This window comes from Panthera leo, chromosome B2, assembly GCF_018350215.1.
Source record: "Panthera leo isolate Ple1 chromosome B2, P.leo_Ple1_pat1.1, whole genome shotgun sequence".
Classification (NCBI taxonomy): domain Eukaryota; kingdom Metazoa; phylum Chordata; class Mammalia; order Carnivora; family Felidae; genus Panthera; species Panthera leo.
The window spans coordinates 121,240,959-121,257,552 of NC_056683.1; the positions used below are offsets into that span (position 1 = coordinate 121,240,959).

At 39.7% G+C, this 16,594-nt stretch overlaps 1 protein-coding gene across 2 annotated transcripts in view; it reads right to left on the minus strand.

Moving 5' to 3' along the window:
- HBS1L (HBS1 like translational GTPase) overlaps window positions 1-15,598 on the minus strand; it is an 86,569-nt gene extending 70,971 nt beyond the window's left edge. The window contains exons 1-4 of one of the 2 annotated variants that reach the window (XM_042939888.1): window positions 15,231-15,500; window positions 10,695-10,760; window positions 1,735-1,863; window positions 1,042-1,236 (exon numbers count right to left, since the gene is read on the minus strand). In XM_042939888.1, coding sequence (XP_042795822.1) covers window positions 1,042-1,236; window positions 1,735-1,863; window positions 10,695-10,760; window positions 15,231-15,273 — 433 coding nt within the window. In that variant the 5' untranslated portion in view covers window positions 15,274-15,500. Of the gene's footprint in view, window positions 1-1,041; window positions 1,237-1,734; window positions 1,864-10,694; window positions 10,761-15,230 lie in introns of both variants that reach the window. The other variant, XM_042939889.1, reaches the window with a different exon arrangement.
- Window positions 15,599-16,594: the final 996 nt, after the last annotated feature.

The following is a 16,594-nucleotide window of genomic DNA, read 5'->3' on the forward strand; positions in this document are numbered from 1 at the left end:
TAATAAAGGAATTTTACCTTCCTTTAACCATCTACAGTGACCTTCATACTTTGTTCACTAATATATACAAACGTAAATATCAAGTTAGTCAATATTCTACTTTTCACAAATTTTATAATGTGAGGTTTTAATGTACTTAAATTATCGTCATGGTTATCTCAAATTCAAAACAATTAAAAGACCAATGAAAAGAACTAGGTTTATCTTCTCCTATATTTTTAATGTGTTAAAAACAAGCAAACAAATAACATCCTGTCATCTCTGGGATAAACTATTAATAAAGATGAAATATTAAAGACTCATTTTCATAGGGTCAGTTACAAGTGCCTCCACATCAAAATTTTTTTTTAATTTAAATAGATAATAAAACCCATCCTTGTTTCATAGTAACAGATTGCATACGACTTTGATGTGGTAAAAAATCTAGTCCTCAGGTTACAGGAAATACCAGCCCAGTTAATAAATCACCATGGTCGTACTGACAGATACCATACCAATTATTACAGAGGTACCTCAGTTCCCTTCTTATGCCAATTCAATTTCCAAGCTTAACCCCAAATTCTATAAATTTAAAATTAAAGATCTGGCTTTGAAATGAAACAGTAGTATGATACTTATGGTATTTCAATAAAACTAACATATTTATAAATACTATAAAAATAAAGGGATTTCTGTAATTAATCGTCTGGCTATTAATTTCCACCTCCTGACCCATTAGAGTTAGAAAAACAACAATAATTAAAAAGCTCTCTAAGCTACTGACAAGAAGCAACAAGTGGCTTGTTTTTGTCTGATTTTATTTCCCCTATATCCTGCTAGTTACAAAACAAAGGGAAATTATGAAAAAACAAGCTGTAACAGAGGGAAGAAAACAAAGCGCTCAGCTTAAAAATTCACAAAGTGGAAAATCAATTGATGAAAATCAGGATTACTGTAACATGCAAAATGTTCCGCCCATATTTCTTAACAGCCTGAGCAAATCAGTGCCTCTTTTAAAACATTAGCTGTAAAACCACTAAAGGAGAACAAGGAAAAGCATACCTTTTGCAGTCTTCCCTGTGGATGCTGCTCCCTCACTCTTGACCTTCAAATTCTGCATTTTATCTTGCTCCAGAACCAGTGACAAGGCCTTCTGCACATCAAAATTGTTCTTCAGAACTGCTTCGACCAATATGTCATCTGGCACGGCATCTCCAAGTGCCTCTCTCATGTGATCAAGGCATGAATAAAGACGAGCTAGAACAGAAAATAATTAAAAGGCTGTACTTAAATGGTGCCATGGAAGAACACTCAATCTTGAAAACTAAAAAAAGGGATTTGAAACTATATTAGGATGTACAACTCTCCTCTTTCCTTGGCAAAAATTATTTATAATGATTATATTTTTACCCACAATATATCTCTTTCCCTATTAGAGCTTATGAAATAATAAATATTGCTACAAGAAAACAAATCACTGAAGTTTCTCTCCTGAAGAGATAAAACAAAGATCTCAGTCAAAAATTCCAGTTAAATAGCCACACAACCAATGTTTCAGCCATACAGTTAACCATACATTCCTCATAAAATATACTTAATAAAATGTAAATTTCCCTTGACGAGACAAGATATATTTGTACCATTCCTTCCCACCATCACGATCATGAACAATCACAAGAAAACTGAAAAATTCTGGTATACTGATTACCAATCATTTTCAAACACGAAGCACGGATAAACTACTTTTTACTATACCTTGATCAATTCCACTTAGCTGATGGTTCAAAAAAGAATTGGAGGACTCTTTCAGATCTTCGTAATCATATTCTTCTACAGGCTCAACAAGTGAAGGTTTGTCACGTCGCGAGTAAATAAACTGAGCAGCTAGAACAGAAAATGATGGAAGAATGCTGTAGCACAGCCACTTTCCAGTAAGTCTTTTTTTTTTAAAGTGAAAATAAAAACAAAAGATGCTGACCAACCACCTACAGCTATTTACCCACATTCTGTAGTAATAGCTAAAAACAAAACAGGGACAAAACACACCATACTCCAAATCCTGCTCAGACGTCCTTACTAACTACTCACTGGCCTCTACAATCATCCTCCTTTTTATCTCCAAAACCTTCACCAAGCTGACTCGCCACGGTTTTCAAACACTACCTTTCCTAACACCTCATCCCTGCCTACCACCCCATCTTCCCTGCCATATTCTCTTCTTTGGAACAAATATTTCAAACCACATACCAAACTTGCTTATTTGTACAATTAAGAAAATACTAAAGGGGTGGCTCAGTCAGTTAAGCATCCAACTTCAGCCAGGTCATGATCTCACAGCTCGTGGGTTCAAGCCCCATGTCAGGCTCTGTGCTGATGGCTCAGAACCTGGAGCCTGGTTTGGATTCTGTGTCTCCCTCTCTCTCTGCCCCTCCCCACTCATGCTCTGTGTGTGTCTCTCTCTCTCTCTCAAAAATAAACAAACATTAAAAAAATTTTTTAATAAAAATTAAAAAAAAGAAAATACTAAAAACTTAATTTTCACTTTCTGAGAATCGCTAATTTTGTCTGAACCCAACAGTTGATCAAAATCATAGACCTTAATTTTTGAAAACCTCCTTTCAATCACGCATTGTCTACACTGCATAATAGCATCACATACCTAACTCTGACTTTCAGACATCAGCCTGTGCCATTCTATAGCACTCAGTGTCATCCCTCAATGTGTAACTGGTATTGTATATTTCATTAAAAGGAGGAAAGCCAAAGTATGAAAGTGTCAATATATGTCTGCGTATCATCAACCAAACATAAGTGAGCAAAGAAGAAAAATCATCATGAACGCCCCCAGGGCTGACTCTTCCACCTCAGCTGGATGCCCACTGACCTCAATTCCTGCAGCTTGTGTTCAATTGTGAAGAAATATAATTAGAGAATAAGTTAAGAAAGATAGAAAGTTACAAAGACAGAGGGTAGAAATACAGTATTCTACACGCAAAGTGTTCCTAGGGATTTTATAGTATTTAGCTTTCTGGAAGAGCACATAACACTTAAGTCTACTGCTTAGTGTTCCCACATTGAACCTTTGTGCGTGTTTTCAGGAAGGCATGACCTATGAAAGAAAGAGAAACTAACCATAAAGTCTATAACCAACGCATATAAATAATGCACATACAAACACTAGATAATGCTATGGCTTATGTGTAATACCCCTACTCAGAGAGCTGTGGCATAAGTGCTATCTATTCATAGACTATATAAACGATGGCCTTCGAGATTAGTAGTAAAAGCAAAGAAAAAAACGTAATGATGCATTTTAAAAGCCAAATGAGTAGTACAGATGAGTGCTACAGAGGCACAGTCACTGAAGACTGGCGCGATTATACAAAATGAGGTAAGAACATCAGAAAAACTGAGGAGCAGGTGGAAGACACCTGGGACAAAGAGAACAAGTAAGAGAGAGAGTGCGGCTATTCTGCCATACTGCGTGTTTCCTTAACACAACCTACTCACACCAGATGGTAAACAGGAGAACGATGAGGGTAAAACATTCAAGTCGCTTTGGTTATGAGATTTTGCCCCCACTTCGATGTTTTGCATCATCACCTAAAAGCAGCAGGTACAAAGTAACGTCTACCACAGCTTACACCGTAACTGTGACCGTACCATAAAGCCAGAGAGCGCCACATTCTTCCTCTAGGCTCAGTTTGGAGGACCTGTGACTTATTTTGTGCATGCCTACTGCTTCTTGACTCTCCAAGATCTGTGAGCATTTTGCCTTTGCAACATGACTTGTTAGTTTAATTCTTTCTCACATTTCTGTTAAGCTTTTACCTTTTTTAAAAATTTAAAGTTTTATAGTTACTGGAATATTTCTTTATTAGGAAGTTAAGGTAGCTTTTCAAATGTGCAAGCATTTTCATTACTGTTTTTGCAGTACTTTACAGGCTGAGTGATCTGTCACGATCCTATTCTTTCCCAGTTCTGTTATTTTTTGTATACAATTCTGAAGACCCTAAGGTTTTCAAAAAATACACATATTAGGGGCACCTGGGTGGCTCAGTTGGTTAAGCGTCTGACTTCCGCTCAGGTCATAACCTCACACTCCGTGAGTTCGAGCCCCACATCTGAGCTATTAGCTCAGAGCCTGGAGCCTGCTTCAGATTCTGTGTCTCCCTCTCTCTATACCCCTCCCCCACTCATGCTCTGTCTGTCTCTCTCTCTGCCAAAAATAAACACACATTAAAAAAAAATATACACATATTATGGGGGTGCCTGGGTGGCTCAGTTCGTTGTGTCTGACTGCCTCGGGTCATGATCTCATGGTTCCTGGATTCGAGCCCCATGTCAGGCTCTGTGCTGACAGCTCAGAACCTGGAGCCTGTTTCAGATTCTGTGTCTCCCTCTCTCTCTAACCCTCCCCTACTTATGCTCTGTCTCTCTTTCTCTCTCTCTCTCAAAAATAAACATTAAAAAAAATCTTTTTATTTAATAATACACATATTATGTTGCATATATACCCCTATTTATCTCCCTCTAGTACAAGGAGAATAGAGCACTGCTATTATAATGAAATGGGGTGGGATGCCTGAGTGGCTCAGTTGGTTAAGCATACAACTCTTGGTTTTGGCTCAGGTCATGACCTCACAGTCCATGAGTTCAAGCCCCACATCAGGCTCTGCACTGACAGCATGGAGACTGTTGGGGATCCTCTGTCTTCCTCTCTGCCCCTCCCTGACTCTCTCAAAAATAAACATTAAAGTAATTAATTAATTAATTAATAATAAATGGGGTACTAAGAAATGTAAACTGGACCACTTTGTGCCTGGTAATTTATAAATTATTTTCCTAGCTGTAATAAACTACTCAGTTTAGCCTAAAAGTAACAAACAAAAAAAAAAACTTTCCCTAACTTCTTCTCTTATCTTTCAACTGTGAGGAAAACCCTGAGGAAAATCAAAAATTAAGTAAGGAAAAAAATCAGATCATTCCCTCAACAATTTTCACTCAGGAAATATTGACAGGGAAAAGGAAGTTGTCAATATCCAGGCTGCTACTCAACCTCAGAGGAACTATTTTTTTTCTGGGGCGGGGGGAGGGGGGGGAGGCAGATGGATTCTTATCCCCAACCTACACACAAATCCAACTCAGAAACCTACACTGTGGCTACTGTTTTAGAAATGCTGTTGGCTGGATTTGCTGGGAATTGGGGCGGGAAAGAAGGTAGAAAAAGTCCCCAGGGAAAATAGCTACTAGTGGGGAAGAAACAGTCCAAATCTCTGAAGTTGAAGTGAGAACCCAAAAGGCAAGAAATACAATAAAAAGAGAAAGAAAGAGGAGAGAAAAGGATAAATACAAAATACTATTCTTTTCTAAATTTAAATCACAAACTTTGATGGAAATGCTTTCTGAAAAATTGGAACACCCATAATTACTTTTAAAACTTAAGGCATTTAAACATATATGAAATTTCAAAGAATTCAAAACCTGACTCCTAAACTGCCTCAAATTATTCCCTAAACACCTTAAATTGAATATCATGTAAGAGGCACTCATTAATGATACAACTGCCTGAGCTTCCTCCTCTGGAGGTTCTGATTCTGTGATGCTGGAAACGGGACCGGAATCTGTATTTTTTTAATGTGTTATGTATTTTTGAGAAAGGCAGAGACGAAGTACGAGTGGGCAAAGGGCAGAGAGAGAGAGAGAGAGAGAGAGACAGAATCAGAAGCAGGCTCCAGGCTCCAAGCTGTCAGCACAGAGCCAAAGCGGGGCCTGAACTTGTGAACTGTATGATCATGACCTGAGCCCAAGTCTGACGCTTAACCAACTGAGCCACCCAGGCACCCCCAGGGAATCTGTATTTTTACATTATTCCCAGATGACTGATATCAGGGAAAGTTAGGAAAAACTGGCCTACAAATCCCCCTGTAGTCCACTTTGTATATGGTCACCAGTTCCTTTCCAAAAATATTACCCCTTATTCAAAAACCTCCAATAAGCTGACACGACACACCAAAAATTAAAAACTGCCTTCCAGAATTTGCCTATTTCCGTTCCCAGCCCTCTTTCCTGCTGCAAATGAGTGTTCTCAAATAAGCCTCACATAGAGGCCACTGCTCAAGCACTACTGTTTCCTCTAAGATGCCATTCTTCCTCCCAAATGTCCCAGTCCTTCCAGAAGCCTTCCCAGACCCTTCAGGCAGGACTAATGTTCCACCCACCATACCACTTTGGCACATTTGAAGAGGACATTTAACATACTTCCTTATACCAAATTAATTCATAAATTTATTAGAATTGGGTTTTTCTTATACATTAATTGATGCTTAATAAAGATTCTGAGTTGGAATGGAATGAATACTACTGTTCAAGCAATCATTGGAGGCCTTTTGACTGAGTGGCTCCAATGCCTTGATAACAAATGGAAAACTAAGCCAGAGTCAACTCCTAAGCCTGAGGATTAAGAAGAACAACCAATCAGGGGTACCTCAATGGCTCAGTTGATTAAGCTTCAGACTTAGGCTCAGGTCATGATATCACAACTCAACCTGTGGGTTCGAACCCCAAGTCAGGCTCTGTGCTGACAGCTCAGAGCCCGGAGCCTGCTTCAGATTCTGTGTCTCCATCTCTCTCTGCCCTGCCCCCACTTGCACTGTCTGTCTGTCTGTCTGTCTGTCAAAAATAAATAAACATTAAAAAAAATTTTTAAAAAGAACCACCAATCACAAAAATCCAACTAGGCTTTCTCAAATAATGCAACCTTTAAGCTATTGTCAATCAAATAATTTCCTTGCTTTGTTTTCTATCTTCTCTATAAAAACCCTGTCCCTTAGTCCAATCTGGTGGGGGGGCTGTAACCACTTCCAGTTTGGAGCTGCCTGATTCAAACTGGTGTTTGTTCGAATAAATTCTTACTAATTGCAATATGCCTCAGTTTATCCTTTAACACTTCCAATTACAGTAGGCAAAACAAAACCCACAACTGTTCAAATAAAGTTGTATATATAGGCTCTTTTTGCCATCCTCAATTCCTTGACTATGTTCAACACGCAATATCAAAGTCAATCTTTCCAAAGGAAAAAAAGCTGTAACATTTAGAAATTCCCTTTCCATCAGGACAACGGTGCCTACCTAGAGTTCAAAAACGTACATGTGCTGATGAATTTTAGAAAAATTCTTATTAATTGATAAAAATCACTCAATTATCAGAATTCATAAGACCGTGAATATGATCAGCTCTTCAATGACATTGGCTGCTTCTTTAAGAACAGAGCATCCTTCTAACACTATTCATTTTTTATTGAAAATCACTTGGAAAATATATCACTAAAAAAGAAAAATAAGTTTCTGATCTAACATCACTATTGCATACATGTTTTGAAAAACTAAAAGTCCCCAAACCACATGCATTTGTTAAAAACACAGTTTGTCACAGAAAAAACTCAAAACCATTTCATTGTACCTCCCACTTCAATAAAGTCACTGACTTCTTGGCGTATAGTACAGAAGTAACTCGAGGAGTAAAACTATCCTGAAAATGAACCACACACAAGACACACCGTCAAGACCTATGAGAGACAAAGGGATAAACTCTGACCTCAAGAAAGCGAGGCCACGAACACACAAAAAAAAACACCCTCTGAATGCCTGACGTGGTATGCCATCAGTTCCTTACACGAGATTAAGAATACGTTATCCAGATAAGCCTAGATAAATGAATGTGTTAGCCTGCAAGATTAAGACGTCTTTCGGCAGTCTCTCTCTCTACAAAGGTTTCCACACTGTGCAAGCCAGATTCAACCAACTTCCAAATCCTGTAGCCCTTAATTCCTGTAAGGTATCTCTTGAATCTATCTCCAAATCGAATGCTACCACCCTCGTCCTAAACTTTGATTCTCAAAGCAAACATCAACAGACTATGGAGAGCTTATTAAATAAAAGAGCAGCTGTGCCCCCCTCTGAACAGGGCCAAGAATTACTTTTCTAATAAATTCCCCAGTGATGCTGATGGTACCTGGACCACACTTTGAGAACACTGTCCTCAAATATCCTCATCTCCTCTAGATTAATAAACCCATCTCCAAGCTAATCTATGTACATCCCCTAATGTACTACCTTCAATCCAGTCTCTACTATGTAAGAGATTTTTTTTAAAACTCCCATCTAGGGGCACCTGGGTGGTTCAGTTGGTTGAGTGTCTGACTCTTGATTTCAGCTTAGATCACGATCTTAGGGTCCCAGGAGCAAGCCCCTGCTTAAGATTCTCTCTCTCTCTCTCTCTCTCTCCCTCTGCCCCTCTCCCCTGCTCAAGTGCGCATTCTCGCTCTTGCTCTCTCTCTCTCTCAAATAAAATAAAATACTCCAATCTAATTATCACCCACATCATCTTCTCAGTTTCATGAACATGCCATGCTCTCCACTGCACTTAAAACATGAGTGATAAAGTTAATGCTACCAGATATCACTTTATCACCTAGTCGACTGTGACAGTATATCGCAGGAACCCCAAAGGGTTAACCCATGAAGTTTTTTTAACACTGCAAATGGCAAGTGTCTCAGAGGTACCTTGAAAAAAATGAAATTTCTTTTATCCTTCATCCCTACAAAATGTGGTCTTGAATCCCAGCAACGGAGCTCTAAAGGCATGAGGATTAAGCCATCTCTGAGCTTGTAACCCAGTCTTCTTTACTCTGCTTTGTGACGCTGGGGTTGCAGTCTCTAGGAAGTTCATTTCTTTGACAGCTGGCTCCCTTTTAGGATCAGCCAATGGGGAGATGCTAGAGGGAGACTGGAAGGTCAGAAGAGGAAGACACGTGCTCCTTTCCTTTCTGCTTCTTGTCCATCCCCCATCAGCCCAGCAACACTGCACGCTGCAGTAACAGCAGTTAGTACCAGTTAGCAGTTTTCCCAAAACTCCCAGAACCAGCTTCAGTGTGCCCCTGCCCACATCCCTCAGACACCCTGACCAGCCTGCTGACTAGAACTCTCTGTTGAAAAGGCTGAATCCCAGGTTCACAAGGTCCTTTTGCAGGCACCGGTACCAACCATGCACTGTCCCCCTCCTCAGAGGTCTGAGTCTCCGTTCCACAGCCCCTCCTCTGAACTTCAGAAGCAAAGCAGCACCCTCCTGTCACAGGTCTAAGTTCCAGCTAGAAGCACCTCCAGGAGCTTCTAAAAGGTTGGGTCTGACCTCGCCCACGTGCTCCTCCAGGAACTCAGAACTGTAAATGTTTCCTGAAGTTACCACCTCCCTGACACTTTGCTCGCCCTTTTTGCACTTTTTTGTTCTCTAAAACCTAGTTAACAATTTTTGGTATTAAATTCTCTCTGGCAGGGGTGCCTGGGTGGCTCAGTCAGTTAAGTGTCTGACTTCGGCTCAGGTCATGATCTCATGGTCCGTGGGTTCCAGCCCCGCGTCAGGCTCTGTGCTGACAACTCAGAGCCTGGAGCCTGCTTTGGATTCTGTGTCTCTCTCTCTCTCTCCCCTTCCCTTGCTTGTGCTCTCTCTCTCTCTCCAAAATAAACAAACATTATAAATAAATAAATAAATACTCTCTGGCAAAATGACTGGTACAATTTCTATCTCCTAACAGGATCCTGAATGGTAAGTGTGTAACACTAGAGCAAGATTGGAAAGGCCCTGATTAGTAGTAAGGCTAAATGAGGAAAGCAGAAATCAAGAGCTAGATGCATTTCAGAGGAATAAGGAGAGGTGCTAAGACAAGTTGTGGAGTATCTCTGCTTTATAGGGAAGAGGAATTCTAAAAAGTCAGAAGGGACATATTTGGTCATCAGAGACTGAAAGTGAGATTGAAGCAGGTACAGGTCTATAGGGCAGCTTCAGAGACTAAATGGGATTAAAGACAAAGTGGATTTTGATAGAATGTTAATTATATTAAGCCCTTAATATAGAGCCCTTAAACTTGTAGAGAATGAGTGCTGTGAATTATACTTATGTTGTACCTAACTGTATTTAATTTTACCCTTTCACAGCATAGTAAAATTTAGCAGGGCATTTTAACTAACTGTTTATAGAACAGAATGAAATTTGAAGACAAATATATTATTAGGGAAATTATGAGAAAAGGTCTGGTCGAACATTATGTATTTGCTGAAAAGAATATATGAATGTTTCATGTTTTCTTTATACAGTGGCCTTTGCCACTTTGCCTACCTCTTTCAGCAGGTAGGCAGGAGATACAAACTGATGCCCAGTCCTACTGAAAAATGAACTCTACATGACTCTTTGGCTCCATCAGAAGTCTGAACTACATATATTTGGTTTATTTAACAAACTATATAACAGTAAACTGAAGTTATATGAAACGTAGTCTATGTGTAACACCTCAATGTTTCTAATATTCAAGAGATCCCTGAGTATAGAAAGTTAATTGCTATCTGCTTTCAAAAGTTTTAGGTTTTCATTATTGACTAAACTACCATTTCAGTACAATTTAGATTAACTGCATGTTACAAAGAATGTTGGAAAAAACATACTTTTCAAAGTTTTCTTCAAATTGTTGTTGGAAGCTAAATGATGAAATCAATACTTTAAATTCTTTTCTTAGGTAAAGAAATGATTTTACACACCTTTAAAAGTTAACATACAATTTAAACATTACATAATATTATAGCCTTATGGAACACTCTAGTCCTAGAATGACAATGATACTTACTTAACGTTTTTAAACCCCCAAATAATGGAAATCAAATACCTGTTGATGGCGAAATACAATAATCATCCTCTACAGACTGGCCATAGAGATCATCATCTTCAAAATCTATAATAAAAACACAAAAGATAAATTTATTTACAAGTTCTTTTTATATTCTTAGTTATTAACAAGGAAGCATCAGAACTTTCTCCAAACTAAACTATCCCTCAAAATTACAGGAACTTGGAATGTCTGCTTTACCAAAAAAATTCTAAAAATTTTATCCACAAAGTAGGTACTTACTGACTTTATGCATAAAGACATACACAGTTCTGGGGCGCCTGGGTGGCTCAGCTGGTTGAGTGGCCAACTTCAGCTCAGGTCATGATCTCATGGTTTGTGAGTTCGAGCCCCGTGCCGGGCTCTGTGCTGACAGCTCAGAGCCTGGAGCCTGCTTTGGATTCTGTGTCTCCCTCTCTCTCTGCCCCTCCCCTACTCATGCTCTGTCTCTCTGTGTCTCAGAAATAAACATTAAAAAAAAATTTTTTTTTTAAAAAGACATACACAGTTCTTCATTTTTTTAAGCTAATTGGGTTTCATTAAAGCTTTTCCAAGTTTTCACTTTATGCAATCAAAAAATGATAACACCACAGGCCACAAATTTGAATTGTCTCTCTGGTGTTAAAACCTGAAATAAGCCATCCATTCATTTTTTTTCACCAAGTGCGCTCTATGACCTAAGCATTTATTTCCCATACAATCGACTAGCACAGGGTTTACAATCAGACCATGAAAACAGATTTTCTTCACGTCAAGCTAATTTCTATAAAAACCATCTTATCCTAAACTCCCTTGTGCTCTGTTCACGCTAATTGGACTTCTTTCCCTAGTGACCAGAATATGCACTTTGCCCAGATTTCCTAAAGCTGCTTCTTTTTCCTAGTTAAGGTTCCAGCTCAAATGTCACCTATTTGCATACATCTTCCCTGACAACTACCTTCCCTGACCATTCCCGTAGAGCAGCAAGCCCCCTACCACTTGTACTCTCTAGCACACTCCTCCAACTGTCTGTCTTCAAAGCACTATACATCTGTGTCATTCCATGAGACTACAAGCTCCTTCTGGGCAAGGCTTTGTCTTAGCCAACTACCTAGCACATGTTTGGAACTAAATTAATTCTTGTTTTATTATAAAGTAATGAATCAAACAATTTAAAACTAAAACCTCCAAGAAACATAAATATATTTACATAAAGGTATTTATTCACATGATAGACTATGCCAAGGACTAATAAAGATATCTGAGGGGCGACAGTGAGTGACAGGCACATTCCCAGATCTATAGGAACCTAAACTCTAACAGGAACCAAACACAAAAAACAGGCAATTAAAAAATTATATGACAAGTGTCTGAGACATGAGAAATACAGACTGATTTGGGAACACACACGTGAACAACAAAAACAGAACTGGAAGTGCGGTGGCTAGAGAAAGATCCCCAGGAAAGTAGTATTGAAACTAACTCCAAAGGATAGGTACCTAGTTTCTCAGGGTATTTATGTATCAGGAACAGCATGTTCAAATGCTGAAACCAAATGTTTATGGCAAAGAAAAATTAGACACATACAACTATTGGATAAAAATATGTACCAGTCAATAAATTATTAGATCACAATCCTAAGGTAGCAACTTATAAATGAGTCATTTACAAAAAAAAAAAAAAAAAAAAAAAAAAAAAAAATTAGACATTAAAGGCAAGAATCTTTTTTACCAGGTTAGTTTTCCAACTGAAAGTGACCCTAACAGTGCCACAATATAAATAAAGTTAATTTATTTTTGACAGAGAGAGAGAGAGAGAGAGAGAGAGACAGAGCATGAGTGGGGGAGGGGCAGAGAGAGAGAGACACAGAATCTGAAGCAGGCTCCAGGCTCTGAGCTGTCAGCACAGAGCCCGACATGGGGTGGGGGCTCGAACCCATGGACTTCGAAATCATGACCTGAGCCAAAGTCGGATGCTCAACCGACCCAGCCACCCAGGCGCCCCAACAGTGCCACAATATAAAAGGATGAAGAGAGAGGCACCTGGGTGGCTGGGTCGGTTGAGCCTGCGACTCTTGATTTTTGATTTCACTTCAGGTCAAGAGATCTCACAGTTGTGAGATGAGGGTGGAACCTGCTTAGGATTCATTCATTCTCTCCCTTTCTCTCTCTCTCTCTGCCCCCCTCCCTCCCCCCCTCCCCCGCTAGCACTCTGTTTCCCAATAAAAAAATAAAGATGAAGAGAATTCTGTCCTAGGATTTTTGTAAAGTGGTTCTTTTCCTTGACAAAATTTTGTAATATTTACTGCACATAAAGCATTTTACCAGCTAGTGGAGTAAATGTAACAGAGTAAACAGAACAATAAAGAATGGACTATGCCCTCCTGGCACTTTTAAATTAGTAGCTAACTGAGGGGTGCCTGGGTGGCTCAGTCAGTTGAGTGTCTGACTTCGGCTCAGGCTCAGGTCATGATCTCACAGATCGTGGGTTCGGGCCTGGCACCGGGCTCTGTGCTGATAGCTCGGAGCCTGGGGCCTGCTTCCGATTCTGTGTCTCCCTCTCTCTCTCTGCCCTTCCCCCACTCATGCTCTGTCTCTGTCTCTCAAAAAATGAATAAACGTTAAAAAAAAAATTAAAAATTAGTAGCTAATTGAGCATTAGCTAAAGGCAGTCATGTAAGGTACTATCCAAACAACAGAGAAGAACAAAGTGAGAGTTAAATTGAGGAACCAATAGGTTTTAAAGCACATACTCTAATAAAGTTATATTACTTTTGAGAATTTTCAAATTATTATTTGAAAGTAATACAAAGGAAACATTAACTAGGGGGAAAAAAAGAGGAATAAACTGGACCCTTAAAATGAGTAGAACTTTTATAAGCAGGAAATGGGGAGGAACCTCCCATGCTACAGGAACAGCTTGTTTATGACGTCATCAATTGTTCCAAAGAAACAAGACCAAAAAAAACAACCTGACCTGGGATTGCCCAGGTGAAAAGATATTTAGCACTCACTCCCACAGGCCCCGCACCTCTCAACCAGGAAGCCTTCGTTCACACAGAAATCCTGCTTTAAACTCCTCCAACCCACTCGGGAATAAGGTGTTCTCACTTAAGCAGTAGCTCCCACAGCATCTTGGGAGTACTTTTTGTAGCATGTCATACTCGAATCATCGGTTACTTGTGTATTTCCCCCTCTACAGTCCCTCAAACATCTTACTATTTTTCCCCAAAGCTTGGAGCAGTACTCCAAGCACCCAATTAATGAAGAATAGGCACTCAATTAATGTTGGCTGAAGAGATTATGCATACTTATTGAAGAAATGAGTACATTGCAATTAGGCCTATCCATACTTTTCCTGTCATAACTGCAAAACTATCTCTCGGGCCTAAAGTCATCTCTCAGGTAGCAGCGATCCACATGCAATAAATCCACTGCATACACTTAAAACGACCTCCAATCTGAAGTGAACACCAGGAACCTAACATGTGCCAGGCTGGCGAGGTGAATCTCCAAATGCAGTACAGGGTGTTAGCTACCCTTCACTATGGTTAGGGCATACTGATGTTCTAGAATAATCTGTTGACAGTGCCAATAACAACCACTAACATATTAAGCACACTTAGACTATTAGCACTTTAAAAAGCAACAGGTCTTAACTCCTTTTTTGCAGTCCTTCATATTTGTTTATAATTTTAGTTTGTATGATGCTTGGTGATGCCTAGAACTGTTGACTACAAGGAGATGATCCACTTATCCTAAACTAATGCTAACTCCTTTTAAACTCCTAGAGAACATTCATATGCACATTTTTTTATTTCATTTTTAAAAATCAGTAAGTACTTTCCGGAGCCCCCTTGCTTCTAGTGTTGCTTTTTTTCCCATTCCAAAAAACATTTATATTGAGCATTATCAACCAAGAACGGAGTATACACCTCAAGATCATGTGATCCACTTATTAATTAGGCCGTTTTAATATCTTTTTTATCGTCTCCTAAGTTTCCAATTTAACTTGAAACTCATACAACATAAGTTCAATTAGCTCAAGCCAGGTTCTACACAAAATGTATGCATGAACAAACACAGAAGATTCACCATGTATATCTAATAGTTACAGCCTAACAATTGAAGGTAAGCATGAAATCAATCCGTCTTTTACAAGCGAGCATCATTTCGTGGGCATTTTTTAAAGTGGGGTCGGAAGAAAATACCTAGAAGCAGGCAACTGTGTACCCGACCTGGGAGGAAACAATGGGAGGGAGAGGTGACGTGCACAAACATCACCGAATCCCAACCTCCGCAAATGTCCTCCCCATAGGACGACGTGCAGCACCTCTCCTGCCCTAAAATAAAACCAATCCCAGAGGGCAGAAATCACGACATAAAACAACGCCACTCGCTGGCATTCAGATGAACTGTTATTTTCTCCAACTGAGCTTGCTGTGAATTCCACCCTGGCACCACTAACGAGAAACTCACAGATCAAAGTGTATGCCAACGGGCTGGAATCCCAGCTGGAACGGCGACAATGACGTCCCGGCAAGACCCTGCCACATACCTTCATCGTAGTTATAGCCTCGAACATTCCGATGCCGGGCCATGGCGGGAGAACGGGCCTTTGCCACAGCCCCTCACAAAACACACGGCTTAGATACTGATAAGGCGCCAACTGCGGCCTGGACAACACACACACGCCATCTTAGTTTCCGGCAGGCCTCTGCGCTGAGCTCCTGCGCACGCGCTACGTCTTAAGCCGCGCACTGCGCGACAGCAACTTCTCAGGGTCACCCGCCTCCCCGGAGCGCATGCGCAGTTATGCTCACGAAAAAAAAGCTCTTGGGCGTGCCCCGCCCACAGACAGGTTGACTGACAGGGGCTTCAGGGGGCGGGTATCCCAGCGCCTACCTTTTGTCGATTTGGAACAAAAATTTGGAGCGTGAGTTCGTGACCTACGCCAGCGTTCCAGGTTATTTCCCAAACTGGTTTCTGCTAATGAAGCTGACTGTGTGCCCAATAAGAGCAGGAAGCTTGTGTAGCTTTCATCTTTGAGGCCCAGGTAGGGACATGATAGACACTCCCAAACTTGTACATGTTTGGTTTAAGAATTAGTTCAAGATTCAGAAGGCAGAAAAAAGGACTGTTGAAATGAATATATATGGTTAAGTTGAGAACCTGGAACAAGAGGTCACCATACTTTCGTGTGTTATTTACTGTTTCACGTATGTGCTCCGTCCTGCATTAATCTCTAGTAAACAGCTGTCTGCCCTTAGCGATGCAGAGGATTATGATCAGCATCATGAAGAATTCTGTAAGCATTCATTGAACACGTAATCATGTGCAGCATACTAAGAGTATTAAATATAGCTTTTTAGACATAACATTGGCTTTAGGTATCCTCATCTCCAAGAACACAAAGTAAGGCCATGTAAAAAAACTAACATCGTACCGAACAAACTACATTTGTTTTAACCTGTGTTTTTGAAATGGTGTTACTTTACATCAAATTCTAGAAATGAGTTGAAAGCTTACTCAACTTTATTATACATAATAAAAAGATAATAATACCAGTGCAATTCGTATTTGTAAGTGGCTCGAAATATAATTTACACATGCATTTGAGTGTGTCTAACTGCCAAGTGTTTGTTCTTAACTATCACTGATGTTTAATGTAGCTCCAAGATGAAATTATACACAAAAATAGTTGCTAATTTTATATGGCTTAAGGGTTTTCTTTATTTTACACTTGTAGATAATTTTTATGTTGCAGTCTGTTTCTTCTAAAATGGAGATAGTTAATAGTATCTAACTCACGGAGTTGTAAATAATAAAGTATCTTTTTAAGAGTATTTCACACAGATCTCAGTAGGTGCTTTAAAATATTAGGCATTATTAAAATACAAATGGCAGCTTCTAGTCCACTGT